At 40.9% G+C, this 18,895-nt stretch overlaps 1 protein-coding gene across 1 annotated transcript in view; it reads right to left on the bottom strand.

The window, feature by feature from the left end:
- The window catches only part of LOC140925617 (ubiquitin conjugation factor E4 B-like), a 22,221-nt gene extending 6,878 nt beyond the window's left edge, over window positions 1-15,343 (bottom strand). The window contains exons 1-19 of the mRNA XM_073375533.1: window positions 15,328-15,343; window positions 12,951-13,013; window positions 11,669-11,765; window positions 11,160-11,232; window positions 10,627-10,752; window positions 9,862-9,996; window positions 8,962-9,089; window positions 7,451-7,486; window positions 7,207-7,356; window positions 6,732-6,822; window positions 5,395-5,494; window positions 5,021-5,115; window positions 4,446-4,544; window positions 3,938-4,005; window positions 3,357-3,567; window positions 1,970-2,128; window positions 1,511-1,557; window positions 312-402; window positions 1-53 (exon numbers count right to left, since the gene is read on the bottom strand). The exon at window positions 1-53 is cut by the window's left edge and continues 105 nt beyond it. Coding sequence (XP_073231634.1) covers window positions 1-53; window positions 312-402; window positions 1,511-1,557; window positions 1,970-2,128; window positions 3,357-3,567; window positions 3,938-4,005; window positions 4,446-4,544; window positions 5,021-5,115; window positions 5,395-5,494; window positions 6,732-6,822; window positions 7,207-7,356; window positions 7,451-7,486; window positions 8,962-9,089; window positions 9,862-9,996; window positions 10,627-10,752; window positions 11,160-11,232; window positions 11,669-11,765; window positions 12,951-13,013; window positions 15,328-15,343 — 1,838 coding nt within the window. The remainder of the gene's footprint in view (window positions 54-311; window positions 403-1,510; window positions 1,558-1,969; window positions 2,129-3,356; window positions 3,568-3,937; window positions 4,006-4,445; window positions 4,545-5,020; window positions 5,116-5,394; window positions 5,495-6,731; window positions 6,823-7,206; window positions 7,357-7,450; window positions 7,487-8,961; window positions 9,090-9,861; window positions 9,997-10,626; window positions 10,753-11,159; window positions 11,233-11,668; window positions 11,766-12,950; window positions 13,014-15,327) is intronic.
- Window positions 15,344-18,895: the final 3,552 nt, after the last annotated feature.

The following is an 18,895-nucleotide window of genomic DNA, read 5'->3' as shown; positions in this document are numbered from 1 at the left end:
GTGTCCACCGTGCCGGTGATAAGCGCTCGAACGAAGTCCATACGATTTTCATCCTGAATGAGCGAAGAATAAAAAATAATAAAACGTCTAAATGTCTAAACGACTGTATTCAATATCACTACATTCCATTCCATTCCATTCGACTCTACTCCACTTTATTTCTCCGTTTTTTATTCTTCCCTTTCATTTCTTTTTTTTTTTTTTTCGTTTATCTTGTTAACTTCATGACGTGTCACTGTAGTTTATTATGAACGCATAAGGCTTTTTAATGTCATTGCAATAAGGAGATAAGCACAACAAAAACGTCTTACCTGTCTAACAAAAATGGCTGCATTTGGGTGAATGGGTAAGCTGTTTTTCAACTGAGTCGCTTCTCGCATAAGAGCCCGAACCTTGCTAGATCTAATAAAAATGACATGATTGAAAACATGTGTAAGAAGTAACTTCAGGTTTTCAGTATCACGTCAGTTGATGCTATTAAACCAGAGTTTAAAACCATCAACTGACCAGATACAACTGACTTGTAGGCTCGAGTTGTTCAAAGCTGGGTTAAGATAACCCAGGGTTAGTGCGAGATTTGAATTTAGATTTGAAAGTTCAAAAAGCATTTCAGTTTTAATTCTTTTTGTCTACAAGTTGATGATTGGAAGCTCTAAAAATAGCAGAGAAAATTATCCGAGAAAATGCTTTTGAACACAAGAAAAACAAACACGGGTTAGATTTAACCCCAGGTTAAGCGCTAACCGGCCTTCGAACAACTGGGCCCAGGTCGTCGAAACGTCAGCCACTGTCAACAACAGTCGTATTCAGGACGATAATCAGCCGGACGATCATCCTCCACCTACTTCTGAAATGACTCCTGTGTTCAAACCTTTCACAATTTCCCGTTATATTGTCACCAAGTTTACCATCCTCTACCTGCCTCCCTGCTAAACTCTTTATCTTTTGTTGTATTAACTTACTTTGAGTTCTTATCACTTAGTTTTCTTGAAGAGGCTGTTTAATTAATACCGTCTGTTGCATCTAAGCGTGGACACGAGACAAAAAAACGTGCTCTAATAGGGTGCCAGACATGACGTATTTTGCCGCCAAACATTCGAAGTTTTACAGCCTTTAAAGCAAACTGTCGCGCCAAAGGTTAAGTTGTTTACACGTTTTTCATCAGCGCGTTCCGCTCATCTTTTATTTTCTCAATTTTCAGTATTATTTCTCGCTCAGAAGTAGCTGACTTGCTTTTAAGAATTATTCTTTGGAGTTTTGCAACTCCAGAAATTCTTCTTAAGGTCTTGCGATGAATAGCTTGTTGATCGAAAACAAAAAAAGTCGACAAACAGCTGCCACGTGAACATTCGTCTAACGCCACCACAAACGTCAACAGTTTGGCGGCAAAACATGTCATGTTTTCACCCAATTAGAACATGTTTTTTCGTCACGTGTACACGCTTAGATGCAACTAACAGTACTTGCGACAAAAACCAAACGATTTCCAAGAGCTATGGGGCATACTTACCTGGGACAAATTGGCTGTGAAGCACGGCAACGAAAGGCGTGACAGTCCTGAAACGTATTTAAAAACCAAATAAGTCAAAGTTTGCTTTAATGACTTAGGAAGTTTCAAAGTAGCAGTTTCCAGAAAAAGTAAGTATACGCAAGAAACGAATGAAACCAAGGAAACTCAACTCTTACAACATCATACTCAAACAGCCATTAAATTTAAAATATTTCATCGTCGCTTATTGGCCCAAAGCCACTGACGAAATATGAAAGAATCACCGCGTCACTCGTCAAATAACTTTCTAACGATTGAAAAATGACGTCAATCTGATTATAGACGAATTTATTTAAAGTTCCAACCAAAAATAAATAAATAAATAATAGTTAAAAATAAGAGTTTAAAAATAATTGATTAACTTCTAATGCGCATGCGTATTACAATGTTAACAACTAAACAATGAAAGAGTGTTCTTACCACAAGTTCAGCGGTGTCAAACTTTAGGGGTTCAAGAGTTTCAATGTACGTTTCACTTTCTTCCTTGGTGACTGGTGGTGACTCCTCTGGCGGAGGAAACGTATTTTCGGGCTCAACGCTGGAGAAGTGCTCGTCGTCTACTACTAACAGTGATTGAACCTACAAGAAAATATCAGGACGGCAGTCTTAAAAGAGGCTATGTCACGAGAACATTGTTGTTTTTAGTGCTTTTAGCCTCTACCCATAGCAGACATGCGCCTTATGGTTAGTAGAGCACTAACCATTAATCCTTTCACTGCCAGAGTGCTTGATGGAGTTTTGTAAGGTAACTCTAACTTTTGAGTCTTTGGACGAAACCCTATGGAGTGACCATTCAAATGAAACCTCTCTACCTGTACTTACACATGATGCTACTTGTTTTTCAAGATTTTGCAAAATGAAATTTGGGATTTTTTGTTGAAGTTTACCTTTGGCCACATTTGGCAGTGAAAGGGTTAAAAATGGCCCAAAATTTTCAAGTTTCAAACAACGTCTATCCTTGCCATCCGTGGCAACAACGGACAAAACAGTCTGGAAAAACAAAGCTGGACCATTATTTTTGGAATTCAATTGATGCCAAGACAAATTTTAGCTTTTTTGAAAAGATAGGAAAGGGCGTGATATAGCACCTTTAAGGTTAATCCCGAGGGATCATTATACGCTTCTGGGAAACTGCCCACCTACCCCACCCCTAAGCCAACATTTTGTCCTAGGTGAGAAGTAAGTGTTAATGTTGGCTTAGGGGAGGGGTAGGTGGGCAGTTTCCATCAAACGTTTTATGATCCATTCCGAGTTAAGGGTTGTCCAATAGGCCATTTTACAGTTGTGTGCTCAGTGCCCTGGCCTTTGAATAGAAGCGAGGCTGGCGGTGACTCGGTTTTGTAACAAACCTCCTTGTTTTTCATATGTAAATGACCATGTTCACCGGCTTGTTAGCATGAGAATACCACGATTTGCACATGAAAAGCAGGAAAGTTTTTAACAAAACAAGGTCACCACCAGCCTCTCTTGTATTCAAAGGTCTGGGCACTGGTACACAACTGTGAAATGGCCTGTACTCCCTCTGACAAATTTATGCATGACATTGTATTATGTTCACATTACAAAACTGAACAAAAGAATTACCACAAAGAACGAAGCAAAACAATGAGACCTTTAACGAAGCCATGCAAAAATTTTTCGGAGTATGGGACAAGTATGCCCGAGTTTGTAATTCAAATTTAGGTAGGTGATGAAAAAAAAAAATCAAAATAACTGAAATAAACACTCCTTTAACTAAAGCGGGTAGCTAACCGACTGCTGACTACTACAAACATTAAGTGACATAACTATTACATGAATAAAATACCTCCTGCATGACTTTTCCCAAATCTTGTACCACGTGGTCTGCAGCGAGATTTTCTCGTTGCACAACACATAACGCTTTCTCGATACTGAGCCTGCTGTAATCAGGGTTAGCGGCCAGACATTTGACAAATTCTCTGTCCTCGCTAGCGTTTGCCATGCGTACTAACACTGTTAAAATTTTGACCAGCAAATCACGAGGGTCAAATGAATACCTGCAAAATAAACGCAGGAAATATAATGGAAATGTTTCCACCCGTGAGAAAGCAAACGCAACCTCGTTCGCGGAGGCGTCTCTTCTGGAGGGAGTAAAAGAGAGGAACCTGGGAACGAGGTTAAAGCGAAGGCTACACGTGGGCGTCTTATTTGCTGGAAGGGTGGAGTGTGGGTTACGCTCAAGAGAACAAAGGTAGAAGGTAGAGCACGTGCCAAGATGAGTCACCACCTCTCAGCTATCAAGAAACATTTAAACTAATAATCAACAGGCCCTCTTCAAAATCGACAAAACGCTTTAATTTTGGGGCCAAAAGGGGAAAATTTAGAATAAATTCTTTGAGGGATAAATTAACCTACAATCACACTTACTTTTCCATATTTTGAACTTTCAAATCCGAGCATTTACGACCGCAGAGTGAATGTAAAAATCCAATTATCTGAAAGAAATCAAGAGCCTTTTCAAACATCAGCTAAATAAGAAGGGCTGACAGTAATAAGGGTTGTAGCCTGCGAGCAAGCTCTTCATTTCGGTAGTATAGGAGCTGCTCGTAAGGTCTTTCGTGATTCGTTCTTTTAAAAAATGGTAATTCATTGTTTACCATTGTTTTCCGGTTTGGTTAGCAAACCAACTGACTTTCAGCTTCCGAGCAGCTGCTACTTCATTTCCGGCGAGTGAAGCAAGCCGCGAAACCACGCGCGACCAAACGCCAAAGCCGCGAGGGGCTTTTCCCACTTCTCGCTCTCGCGTTTCCTTCTCGCGACTGCCCCAAAAGGAGGGCTTGCTTGTAGGCTATCAGCGTCGGTACTTATTACATCAAAAAAATTCCCTGACGTTTTACTGATGTTAGATACGAATTTGAAATATATATAGGCTTACCGCATCCGCTGCTCGCATGGATAGCGGATGACGCGAGAAACAGCGCGATACTTTGTCTTCCTCGGTTATTTTTTCCAGAAATGCCAAAGTTGCATTAGCCTAAAAATAACAAAAATTAGTGCAATGTAACTATAAGCTACTGCGATTTCCTGGAAAGTAATTATTCAAAGTACTTTGCAATCAGATAAGTAGAAACGTAAGGAGCGAACCGGTCACAGGGTACCCAACTATGAGAGCCAAACCCAGGGAAGCAATCTAGGTTCAGTGTAGGCTCTAAGTTTCCCGCCAGTTGATGGGATGACGTCACGAATAGGGAGCCATAAGGCTTCTCAGCATTATCCTAAATGGCGGCTTTTACAATGGTTGGAGAAAAATTTAAGAATTACATGGACTTTATTTTATTAGCTCAGAGAACAGTCAATAACTAAATCGTTTTCATCAAATGTGATTAGACAAAGAAGTGTTCTCTTAGGGGTGAAAATATTTTTTAAGAGAAACGTGTCCCATGATTGATCAGTGTAACGCATGTACAGTTGCTTTTACTGCGTTACAGTGTAACGTATATACAAACCCACCATTTCCATGAAAGACTTTGACACGTGTTCCTCGCTCCTTAAAAACTGCTCCTTTTCCTGGCGTTCTTCTATGCTTAACTCTTTCCACTTCTCATCTATGGGAAAAAGTACATATCGTAATTATTGCTTGCATGGTTGCATTAGCGTTTCGTCGTTTATCTGCTCGCTGGTTTGTCCTTCGAGTCTGTCTTATGTTTTAAGTGTCTGTCTTGTGATTTGATAGTGTGTTAGCCGGTACTACAACAGTATACACAATTGCAGGTCTGTCTTCCTACTAATCTGATTATGTCTACGATCAGTCTTTGCAGACTGCCTTCCCCCCCTCCCACCCCCATAAAAAGAAAACAAAACAGCAAGAGCCATAAAATACGTACCACACTTTTTGGCACACTGCAGTTTTCTGACGTTCGTAAGTCGTAGCAAACCATCTTTTAACACGTATAGAAGCGTGTCCAGTACGGCTCCTAGGAAAGACTTAAATACATAAACAAACTCCAGTCAGTACAAAAAAATTTCAAAGATTACAGCCTTAGTATAGGAGGGTGCAAAACGCTAGCTATGTCCTTTTCTTTCTTCTTCTTCTTCAAAGTTCTAAAATATCTATACTCAATTTTTGGCCCACACCGATCGACGTTACCACTTGATTACGTCAAACTTATCTCTTATCATTTATAAGCGGTCACGGAACGGTCGCGGGAGACTGCTACAACATCTCGGCGAAGGGGACGACGGGAAGGAGAGAGGGATCCACTCCCATTCCCCCCCCCCCCCCCCCCCGCGCGCATACCTTACACGCGCTTCGCTCGTTAATACAGCAAAAACAAGCGAGTAAGAACCTGCATTCTCCAAAGTTAGCCTAAACGAGTTCTCACATAATAACACTAATAACAATTTATTTGTATAGCGCTTATTCCTAAGAGTCCACAACATTAATAAAAAATTGAAAATCGCCTTAAAAAATAAAAATATAACTTACATAAAATCTCAAAATCTTGGGACCAATCTCTAACATTCCTTTTATAAAAAGGTTTGTCTTAGTTTTCCTCATACATAAATAAATGGTAAGTCGCACAAATTTACGCTATTTAGGTTCTTAAATGGGTTCTTATTCTCTGAAGGAAAAATACATTGTAGCTAAGACTACTTAATTAGTGGTCTTGAGCTTATTCCTTATATAAAACCTGCATCCAGTACATTGCAGTTGGAGTGATAAGGCACCTATGTCTCCAGAGGTTCCTGAATGTTGACTCATCTTACTTGCCCAAGTGTGCAGAATTTTTTAAAATAAATTTTATAAAATAAGAACCATTTTCAAATTTTGGGCACAACGGGTTCTTGTATAGAGGGGGCCTTACTGGCGAATTTTAGCCAAACAGGTTCTTACAAGCGGGTTTTTACTGTATTCATAAGAAGACAAAAAGAGGTAACTGAGGACGAGTCAGTTTAAACAAGAGGTTCCAGAACGTTCTTACATGGCAAATTAGACAAAACCTATTTAAGCACTGTAGCACACATACCAACTCCGCGGTATGGCCAGTACCTTACGCATGCGCACAACCATATCACCCCGGTGTTGGCAGCGATGGACAGCTGTTTCGTCCTCATCAGGACTCATCAGCATGGCATAGCCCCAGGCCAGAGATCTCACACAAATTAGACAAAACCTACGGAGGGTACCGTCAACAGACAAAACACCAGAAGAACATTATACCTGAAAGGATTCTCTTCCGCATTCTTTCAGAATTGAAGGTGCAATGTCAGGCCGTTTCCACAGAATTTCCAACAACTTGACAATCTCAAATCTGACACAGACAAAAATAGCTTAGCTGAGGTCTGTTTAGACTTGGTGGTGTTCGTACTAAATAAGTGGTAACTACAACATCCAATTTAAACATCCGGATTTATCATCCGTGAAAATCACTCCATCGTCTCGAAGCCATGTTCGTTCATTCAGTAGGCTGCGTAAAAGGCGGGTTTGAAAGCGGCAGCGCGAGGCGCCAGACACGCGAGAGGAGAGCTTCCCCTCGCCTTTCTCGCTCGTCATGAGCGCCTAAACGCGCTCGTTATGCAGGCTATTTGTCCCGTACATTCACTTAAACGAGACGGGGTATATAGAGACAAGTTAGCAGAAACAGCTATTGGCGTTCTCCTTCTTATAACGTGACTTGACAACAGAGTGTTCATACCTAGCTGAAAATTTGTCAAACTCTTCTTTGTCCACGTCCAGGCCCTCCACGATGTCAACCGCGCAATAGGTATGAAGGAGAGCTGGGCAGAGTTTGTCTCTCACCGCTGGACACATGGCAACGCAGGCTACCAGATCACCCTCAATGCCGCTGTAAGATAAAAATAACAATGAAGTTTCATTTGGTAAATTGAAAGTAATCAAACATTCTGAGCCACATAAGAATAATATGTCGGATTCCATACCTTCCCCAAGATGTCGTGTCCAACAACTTGTTTTTTCTGAAACAAAAACAAAAAACAGGTAAGTTGAGATACTTTTCCGGTATTTTTCGTTCTATGGAGATACAAAAAGATACACGCTGTTTTCATCTAGCCTAGCCTGCTAGTACAGCCGTGAGGTTACGTGTCAGGCCGGGTGAAGTTTATGGGTCGTTTCGGGGGGCAGGAAATTTGACCCAATTCCCCGCACAATCTCCAAATGGCCAAAAGATAAAGAAATGGTGTCCAGCTCCCCCCCGCCCCTAAAAAAAACAACAACAACAGCGATAACAACCTCATAATACATTATAACACTGAACAAACAGCACTGACTCAGAGTCATTTGCAACCCTGAGGCAAACTGTACGAAAGCCAATGGTGCCGCGCAAATCCCTAGTTCCGAAACGCGCATAACTATCTCATGAATGTATCATGTCTAGTTATTTACGAACCCAGGTCCCTTTAAACAACTCGAGCTAATGGCTCAGTGCAGCGGAACTTGAGACCGCGACAACAGGTTTTTAAGGTCAATGCTCTAACCACAACACTATGCTGGGTCCGACGATGATCAGCTGACGATTTACTGCCCAAGGCAGACTCAAGAGATGGATCCGATACTATACGAAATATATCGACACTCCCTTACAAGGGATTTCTACTGCGGTCAAAATTTTAGAACGCAAAAACACGGAAAGGACGAAGATGGGGATGATATGAAAATCGCGTCGATATGGTTACTGTCCAGCAAGCTGATAATTATATTGCACTGTTTTCTGAGTAAGACCAGAAGCTCCAATCGGCGACAAAATTAGTTGAGACACTTTGACCTAAAGGGCCTTTCTGACTTTTTCTCACTTAAAAAGGGGAAAATGAAGTTTTGCCTCCCCACCCCTTCCATGCAATGTTGTACCACTGTACCTGTTGGAAATAACACACACCCCAACTTTGAATGGAGGAGAGGGGGTGTGGATTGATTTTTTCACTGAGGTTACCCCCATCGGAGGACAGTGTCTCAGGAAGACAGTGTCACAATACCGTAAAATTCCGAAAATAAGCCCCGGGCTTATACTTTTCAAAGGCCCTTTTTGAGGGGCTTATTTATCGAGGGGCCTTTATTCGGAGGGGCTTATGTGCAGAGGGAAATTTGAGATTGGGCTAGCTTGTTGTGGAAAGGAAATTTACCATTTTTGCTTTGTGTTACTTTGTATTCGAGGGCAAATTCCGAGTACAAACTCTCCGGGGGGGGCTTATATTCGGAGGGGCGATTTAACGGAGGGTTTTTTGCGTGGGGGGGGGCTTATGTTTGGAGGGGCTTATACATGGAGGGGCTTATTTTGGGAATTTTACGGTATCTACTTTGAAGAACTGATAAGTTTCATCCTTGACGTTCTACACTTTTCTTCCTTCTTCGTTCTCTGTTATGCCTTGCTTTCTTGTTTCGATACTTTGATGGGCCGCCTTCCCTGTAACTAATATTTTTTAATCAGCAAAAGTACCTCTTATTTCGGGAGCAAATTTCAGCGAATGACAGCAGTCCTGTTACAATTCTCGAAGCTGCAACAGGACCAGGCATCAGATCTCGGCGCTCAATGAGTGTCGCACAACAATCCACGAAAACACAGATCTGTAACACAACAGAACAGCAGTCACGGTGCATGAGTTAGGGTCAGGGGTAACGAAAGCTTACACGTTTGGGGAAAAGCCAACTGACCGCATAATACTAGATGATCGTTCAACACGGGTTTGACAAGCCTTAAAGAAAATCCGGAAAAAAAAGCGACAACGAGAAGTACCCAACATCAGGCGAATTTACTTCAAATGGTTTTAAATTTTCTCTCTCTTCTTGTGTCAAAAGAAAACAAATTACCAAGCATTACAGAGAAAACCGCGGCGGTCCTAGGAAAATGTGGCCGCGGCCCGTTAAAATAGGTAACCGTCTGAAACCGTTTCTTTCTGACAATTCCTAAAAAATTTGTGCAAAAAAATATTCAATTTTCTTTTTGTAAAATCCTAAGAAGTAAATAGTACCATGTGAAAGTACTGCTGAAGAGGTTTCATTTGAATGGTTACACCATAGGATTTCATCCACAGATTCAAAAGTTAGAACTACATACTAAATAAATAGTACCATGTGAAAGTACTGCTGAAGAGGTTTCATTTGAATGGTAACACCCTAGGATTTCATCCACAGACTCAAAAGTTAGAACTACAAACTAAATAAATAGTACCATGTGAAGGTTCTACCAAAGAAGTTTCATTTGATTTGACTTTCGTTACACCACAGGAATTCATCCACAGATTCAACAGTTAAAGTGGTAAATAATCTCTTGTGAGAATGAAAGGGTCATAGTAACAAAAGGAAGCGATCGTCAAGACTGGCAAGTGGATGTACTTACATCTAAACCTTTTAGTGCACAAGGCTTGTGTATAGCCACGTAACTAAACCAAGAACACATGTCTTTAACGTAGAACTCAGGAATGTTGGTAAAAATTTCCCGCTGCTTAGCACGGATTTCATCTTCGGCCAAATCCTGAAAACAATTTCACACAATGGTGGGTTAAACGTCTTTAAAACAGGGACAATATTACGTGGTTCCGTAGTTGTACGTTTTTAATTTACTTCTCTTACGATTTCTAATAGAAGAGTAAAATTCTGTCTTATATTTAACTAAATATTGAATGAGGCTGAGTATAATATGAAGATTTAAGCAGATCTCAGAGGGTGTTATCTACCTCGCCCACAGCAGGGTTCTTACCAGACCGAGGCATTGCGGCATTGCCGCACTAAAATTAGCCCAAGGGGTCCAAAGGGCGCAAAGAAGGAAAAAAACCTATTACAAAACGTACGTAAGCATACTTACATATACGTACATCTCCTTAAAATATAAGCCAAAATTTAATTGGTTTCGGTGTCTTAAGTAAAAAAACCATCATTATCAAAGACTCAGACCTGTAAAAACGTTGAGTCAACTGTATCTAATAATTGTGACCCGCTTTTCTCCCTCATGACCCCCCTTTAGCTTCTCTATGGGTCCTGTGGACCCTGGTGTAAGAAATCCTGGTATGAACACTACCACAAACGTATTTCATCTCAACTCACGGATGCATTGTACTAAGATATAGAAAAAAGAAATGGTGAGCTCATTAACGATTCCCTTTACCTGATTCTCAGAGGCACAGTTTTCTAAGAGATAAAGAAGCCATGCAGCACTTGTGACGTAAAACTCTGAGCAAAGCCTCATGAAGTGCGCGTCTTGAAGACAAGTGTCCCATTGGAGAACGAACAGCTAAAAGAGGACAAATCACTTGGGTTAATTTGACGTAACTAACGGATCATTAAAAAAACACACCACCAGTCTGCCACAAAAATTCTTGCAATACTCTTGCTTCTAACGGAGCCCACGCACCTTTTGTAATAAAACGAAAATAAAGACTTATCTATTTAGGCAAGCGCTATATTGGGCAATTGAGCTCAGTCGCCGAAGGAATGGAACCAAGTGAGCCTACGCAACAGCTAGGAACCCTGGCGAAAATGCTTGCCATTCAATCGCTTTCGTCCTCGTTCGGAAAACACCGATGTATTTCCGAACTTTCCTTCTTGGATTCAGTCCTCGGAGTGGGGAGACTGCGGATAGGAGAAAAGACATAGACGAAAACCAAGGCAATCAAACTTAAAACTGGAAACCAAACTTACAGCAAGAAATTTTCTCCGGCCTTCAGTCTCCGCCGAAGTACCTTCCATCGCTTCTGTCATCATCATGTAACTTCTGAAGAATACAGAAAGGAAAACGGTTTCTTACGTTGTTTAGATAATCAACTATAAGCCAGGAGCTTTTGTATTTATCTGTTTGCCTTGAGGAATAGATGCTTTCTCTCCGGTACATCTGTGTCTAAATTTTCTTTTTTGACTAGACAATTTATTGTCGTACTCTTAGGTCCTAAGATATTTTTTCTTTGCGTCCATGACAAGATTCAGGATCGATGGATGATAACTTAGTCTTAGTGGATCATGTATCTTATGGGAGAGTTGGTCGTTGCTTCAGTCGATACATCGGTGAACTGCCGGTCGCTTATCTGTCGAGTATCGATCGAAAAACATAGACTGAGTACCGGTCGAATATCGACAGATCGGTCGATGACATAATATCAACCGATGTATCGACCGAGACCTTCATACGAAACATAAGAACCAGTATGTCTGACCTTAAGAGTTTGTTATAATGTTGAATGGTGCTGGTTAGTCCAGTATGCAGAGCACTATGCGTGAGGTGGAACATCTCTGTCATCAGCTTAAACTGACCTAAAAACATTGGGAGTTGTTAAACACCACAGTAATCCAGTATATAACGGTCACAATAAACAATCTTAAAACTGTACAATGTGATTCTAATCCCAGATTGGCACTAATCTCATGACAGCTAATGAGCCTTACTTTCCTGTGGTACTGTTAACCCTTTAAGCATCCAATATTCACATACAAATTCTCCAAACTGGTCTCTATACATTTTCTTAAAGAATGTGTTGAGAGAATTTGATAATAGATCAAGGCATTTTCTCTGTGGTGATCATTTTATTAATTCTCATAACCTTATCTCTTGACACTGTATGGGTATCATTAGGAGAAAACTGATGTTGATCACTGTTGGAACTTAAAGGGTTAATGACGCTGTAGGAAATGATTCTGACTTTGGAGTCTGTAGACAAAATCGTACAGTTTGACCATTCAAAAGAAGGCCATTCAACAGTATTCTCCCGTGGTCGTATAAACATAACAACTTTCTTTAATTTTCCAGACATGTTTCGACGGTACATCCGTCATCTTCAGTGTTACATATTTTGAAATCGCCGTTGAATTTAAAGCGCGCGCGATCTTACAAAGTTCGTTACATTGCGTTGTCAATATTGCGTACTAAAACAAAGTTAAATGAGTGACGCTTAGTTCTTTACAGGGAGAGAGTCAGGTTAATGTGTTTCACCTGCTGGTTGAGATCGGGCTTCTCCCGTGGTATTGTTTAGAACCAGCACGTACACAGTTCTAACGTTTCACCGAGTCTGTGACTGTGACGATACAAATAAAATCTACTGAGCAGTAATTTCCTGTGGAACTGTCTATTTTGCTGCACAGGGCGTCTCTACTCAAATAAAAAACCGCTGAGCAGTACTCTCCCGTGGTACTGTTTATTATGCAATAAAAGTTGGTTCTAATTTTCGAGCATTTGATTGAAATTCAAAAGTGCGGACACGCAAATGAAACAATTAAAACTCCTAAACACTTCCTACTGATGCCAATGAAATATTGTACGTTTCCCTCTTGTATAAAATGTCTTCCGGTGACCAACTTTGCGATTGAAACGTTAGGGTTCACCTTTTACTGTCTAAGCCACCCAAAAAATAAGGGCGGGCCGAGACATTCAAGCTACTGGGTAAAGTTCAATATACTGAATGTCTCCATTTTCTCGTTTCTACACAGGCTACCCAAACACACCTTTCAGTTCTTCAGAGGGGAAAAGTATACTGTGTAAATCCGCTCTCTCCTCGGTATCCGTACCTGAATTAAGAAAAGAGCAAGTCAATTACGATAAACATGAAAATCTAGGCACCTCCATGTAAGGTAATTTAATGTTAGAGGAAAGCTGAGGCCGACGTTGCGCTCATTTTACCGCCCCCCCCCCCCCCCCCCCCCCCCTCCATCAGTGCTCCGTTTTACTGATATTAGGGACCTTACGAAACCACGAAGACGACGGCAACGGCAACGCCGTCTTTGCACCACTAAGACGTGAAATGACCAAATTTTAAGGGGTTTTTTTTGAGGACGAGAACGGAAAGGCGATAAATTCTACCATCTCTGTCTAAACTCGGGCTCTGCCCCCTCTCTTCAGTTCTAATCTAAATCCCCTTCTTTGAAGTAACAGGACGACTTCGGAAAATCGCGAAATGGTTTGAAAGGATGAGGAGTCTTTTTCAGGGACCTATTCATGGACGTCGTCGTTGTGAGATCGTAAGGTCCCTGTTAGGGAGCTTAAGCAACGACCACGGCGATGGCTACGAAAACGTCACTTAAAAATTGAATTCGGGCTGCTTCACACTTTATCGCGCTTATTCCATCTCATTTAATTCGTCAAATGTTGGCAAATTTCTTTGGAGTTGAGTTCTAAAGGACTGTTTCAAGGTTCAGGAAAAGAAAAAGAAAACTATTGTTTTGCATTCCCGTCCACGAAAAAACGTGAAATTAGGCATTTTCACGTTGTAGTCATGCAACGACAGCTAAGAAAAGTACAAAAAAGCGTGATGCACGTTCAAAGTTATTTTGCCAACCTAAACCTATTGGTTTTTTTGCCGTTCTCGTTGCCTTCGCCGTCGTCCTTAGTTAAGCTCCCTACACGGAAAGGAAAGAAGTCACAATGAATAGAGGTCACACTTGGGAGTTGAACTCGGAACCTCTCGCACAGAAGAACGCGCACTAACCTTGCTTCTCACGTCTTAGAGCGGTTTTCACTTGACTGTCGAAAGGGATTGGTTTTGGTTTTGGTTTTGGTTTTACTACGCCCTTTGGTTGGCTAGTGTATTTACTTTGGTTTTGGTTTTACGACAGTCAAGTGAAAACCGCTCTATAGGAAAACAAAACATACAAGCTAGAAAGGTCTATTCAAGTTGTAAAACCTCGTTTCCAGGGTCCCTCCTGAAGTGAGCAAGAGAGAGAGAACATACTGGGAACGAGGTTGGCTGTAGCCCACGTTATAGTCTAAGAGGGGAGGGGGTTGGGCATGAAACACATGAAACAGTACATGACAGTTTTCAGTGTTTTATGGAAACAAAATCGAGTAAATAGAGAGATTTATTTCTAGCAATCTCAGACAACAATTGTTCAGACAAGTGCAGGAAACTTCTTGCTACCATGGCAAAGTAGAAAACAGTTCATTTTTCATGATTTTGATTTAATGCAGTTTTGAAGTGGGGCACAGTTCAGCCTTCTACAATTCCAAATGTCCCATTGATTGATGACTAAGATTACTATTCGATACCACTATCATCATTGAAACCACGACTAAATACTGAATTATATTATTAAGTATTAAATAAAATGACGTCGTCATATGAACACGAAAAGGGAGTGTCCGGGATTGAGTGATGGTATCTTCCCAAATAGTGCTTTGTATCTATTGAGTGGTTTGTTTGTAATTTTGATATTACTGCATTACCTATATGTTTTTATTATTCCCTTCAAGCGTTTCCTTGGCGACTACACTGACGGGGGTTTCACTGACATGGCGGCCAGAGAGGCTATTTTACGCTTCCAAGGAAAACTCAATCGCATTTCGCGATCCATTAAGTTACGCAATGAGTCATTGGAAGTTCCTTATACTTACCTGCTTCCAGAAAGGGTACCAAACGGAATCGGCATCTAGAAGACCAAGTATATTTGTAATTTACCATATATCACTACTGTACATAGATAAAGAGTAATCACTTTAACATCATGACTAACTATATAATGCTTTGTTTGTAAGATTTACTACAGGTACCGTTTACTTCGCTGCGTTATTATACATTGTACTTACTATCTGTCTTCTGTCTTCTTCTGTCTGTCTATCTGTCTAAGAGGCTACCCTTAATTTTGCGAATCAATGCAATCTTAGTACAAATTAGTTAATTACCTGCGAGTAGATATCTGACTAAAGCCGTAGGATTCGCGCGCAATGCATTTTTTCCAAGAGTAATGTCAAGCTGTTCTCCATATGTGTTTGTTGTTACTTTCTTCCAAACAATGTATAATAAAACTATTTATTAGATTCGGTTTTTCGTACTGTCCAGAATAATCAAGGTCGAGGTAAGTGTCGTCAGCCGAGGCCGATAACACTTACCTCCGACCTTGATCATTCTGGATCTGACAAATAGCCTCGTCCAGTTTATCATAGAGATAACTGGCACCTAGGAATTTTTAACGTATACGGTTATTTCAGGTTACCAGTTCCATGTTATGATATTTTTATATAGTTTACATTTTTCACCCTACAGCCCAAAACAGTAGTTCTTTGCGAAGTCACATGACTGAATAAAAATAACACCGTTTCCCGGCAAAGGAAAGGGGAGACATTGCTTTTTTTTCGTGAGCTAAATGACAATCACTTAAAGACTGGTCCTTCGGAAAACTAGACGCGTCTTATTTTTCCTGGTATAAATGGCCCTAATGTTTCCCTGGACTCCTTAGACTGCGTTGCCGCCGGCCCACGCACTCGTAAATATAGTCCGTCTGCGAATTAGTGCACAAAAACTCGTTCTAATATCCTGCAGAGTCGCAAGGACATATGTAAGCGTTTCTGATAGGCGAGTTTCTTGCGGGTTTCTTATGCGCCTCACGATTGGCCTAATTCTTACGTGTGCGTAACGGTTGAGTGCAGTGACATGTCAAAATTAATAGAAGGAAGTTGACAAGGATCGTTTACAGTAAACAATGAAACAGCAGTTCTACTGTCAAAACAAAGTAGGAAATCATGATATTCACGGCCAAAAAAAAAACTACACACATGTAGCTATTCAGGTCCAGGCATTTAGAACAATAACAAAGTTTAAGGCTTCAACAGAAGTAAAAGAAACTGCATCCGTGATCACATCCTGTCAGAAAACATTTGCCGAAACATGAACCACACTAACTAATTACTCAATATGCATGGAACAGAGCACCTTCATAACCTCTAAATGTGAGACTCAAAGTGGCAAAAAAAAAATTTGCTCAAAGTTTAGAATACTCCACGCACTACTACATAAACTACGCAAAAAGAGAGCAAGAAAAACCTCTATTGTTCAAGCTAACTCTAAGGTCACGTTCCACACTATCACAAGCTCAATCCGACTCTTGTCACGAGCTATAAGTCTTGTTTGGCCTGTCAACACTTAATTCAAATCGGACTTATCACAAACCGCGTAAGAAACTAGCCAAACAAAAACGCCGACATATGTCCTTGCGACTCTGCGGGATTCGAACACGATATTGTGCACTCATTCGCAGACGCTCTATACAGAAGGTTTAGAGCGTCTGCGACGCAGGCAATGGACTCCTTGGACACTGGGATTCTCTGGACCAGTCAAACGTATAAATATTTGTTCTTGGTGGTTGCACAACAATCACCTGATATCGTCTTTCTTTAACGACGTCATCCTAAAGGTGGAAGGGAAGAGGAAGGGAATGTAAGGACAAGGTTCACAAACGATACGAAATCGACGCCTGGATATTGCTGAACCTGACTTCCGACTTCCGACTTACGGACTTCCGTATTGCTGGTTTGCAGGTGACGTCACGGCGGCAATGCTGGTGGTCAAGAACAATAGCATTTTTCCCCTCTGGGAATTAAACTCTATTTTCATGTAGATTCTTCGAGAAAAAATTCTATTGTATTGACCCCCAACATGGTCGCCGTGTTACGTGGTTGCAAACCAAGAATAGGGCGCCGCTAAAGTGGCCAGCAGTGATGTAAATTTATTGGAACCTTTTTATAAATAAGAAAAATGTTCATATCCCACCGGACTGTTTTGAAACACCAACATGGCGGCCTTTTCGTTGTTTTAGGACATCAATATGACGGACGTGACGTCATATTGAGAAAGACGCTGCGATCATAAAACTGTACAGCTCTGTTCTAACGTCACTACTGTTAATTTGTGTATCACAGTTGTTTATTTAATTTCATAATATATAGATTTAGCCAGGGGTAAAAGCGAAGCTCCCATTAATAAATTTATTATTTAAATCAAACAATAAACTTGGAATCCACATATCAGTTAACTTAAAGGCAAATTCATGTGACTTTTCAGGGAAAGGCTAAGTGATTTTGGAGTGAAACGTCTTACATCGAGTTGATAGCCATATGTGTACACCCAAAAAATAGCAATCATCTTCGATCACATTCAAGAGCCATAATCAGCTCTTGATCACAGTAGATTAAGCCTGGAAAACAAATTCTTGGAAAACAAATCAGGCAGAATGTTTTGCTTTCGACAAGTTTACTTTTTGTCTGTTTCTCCCTTTTTGCTTTTAAACTTAGCGCGACGGCAAAGTTATGCTTACGCAATTAGTTTATATACTAGACCCGAAATAAAAAGCTGACGGGATGTTAAATTTTGTGCTCATGCGCAGTGCGTTTTGCCGCGGTGTTGCCTAAATCATACCGTCCAAAAGGACAGCGGGGGAGTACTGGGAACGAGTTTCCGATTCGGGCCGACTACGGAAATTCTCGAAAACAGCCAATATGGCGGCTCAAGAGTGGTGGAAAACTGACAACCAAAGGAGCCGTTTTATCTCCAGAGAAGCGTGATTTACGGTGTTGTTGACGAAGTTTCCGCTGTAAAAGCTGTCATAAACAATCTTTTAAGAATAATTTGAATTTTCCTGTGGTGCGGACGGACGGTCGGGCGGGCGGTCGGTCGGACAGTGTACGGTACGTAAAATTTTCTGGGATGGTAGATGCACTAAGCTATGGGGCTCCGCCCACGCGCGCGTGGAGCTCCGCTGTAAAAGACGTAATACATAAACAATCTTTTAAGCATAATTTGAATGAGCAGAATAATGGAAAATTAGTATCACTTATCGGATATACATAACAGTTGTATCGGTTGTGGCAGAAATGGTAGACTAAAGACAAAAAGTCACGGTTACCACTTACATATAACTGAAATTATACAAAGTTTGTTTAATTTTGCTATCAATAATGATTATTTATAGGGTTAAACTCAGATTGCCTTTTATATTTGCAAATATAGCTTGTTTACAGCCGCCCCTCAAGTCAAACAAACTGGGATAGAGAGAGGGGAGGGGAGAGTTAGGGGATGGCTCCGGTAATGTACCCACGGCTACTATGCAAACATAGATGAATTTTTTTGGTATCGAGCACAATTCGAGCACACTTATATAGAGTTTCAAGCAGGATTTTGGGCAGATTTTTACACTCAAACATTGCTGGTAGACAGAACAAGCCATTTTACGATTTATTCAACTAGTACACAGGCGTCTACTCGCAGGTCGGCGTGATGAGTTTGGGTATCCTGCGTGAGAGTTCACAGGTCTCCTGCAAACAGTACGAAAAGACTTGGTAGTAATATTCTATTTTAATGCCGGTCAATCGGAGTTTTTAAACGCATAAAAATGTACTTGTTATGGCATACTACAGTCAATTAACGTAGACGATCATCATTAACAGGTATTCTGCTCCTCAGAGAAGGTGATCGTTTGTTAGTCATAAACGCGTGAGTATGTGTTTAAATCCAGAACAAGGGTCTCTTGCAGACATGGTCTCATAAGATAGGACTGCCCACAGACCCCTCAAGTTCATAGCGAAAGCGCTCAAGATGTAGACTTGCATGGGGAATGATTATCCTTGAACTAGAGGTAATGTTCTAAAAAGAAAAACATTCTCGAATCCGCAATAGCCGCCTAAC

The sequence above is a fragment of the Porites lutea genome, chromosome 2 (genome assembly GCF_958299795.1).
Source record: "Porites lutea chromosome 2, jaPorLute2.1, whole genome shotgun sequence".
In the NCBI taxonomy this organism is placed as follows: Eukaryota; Metazoa; Cnidaria; class Anthozoa; order Scleractinia; family Poritidae; genus Porites; species Porites lutea.
Note: the sequence above shows the minus strand (reverse complement) of the source record. Positions and strands in the feature narration are given on the sequence as shown.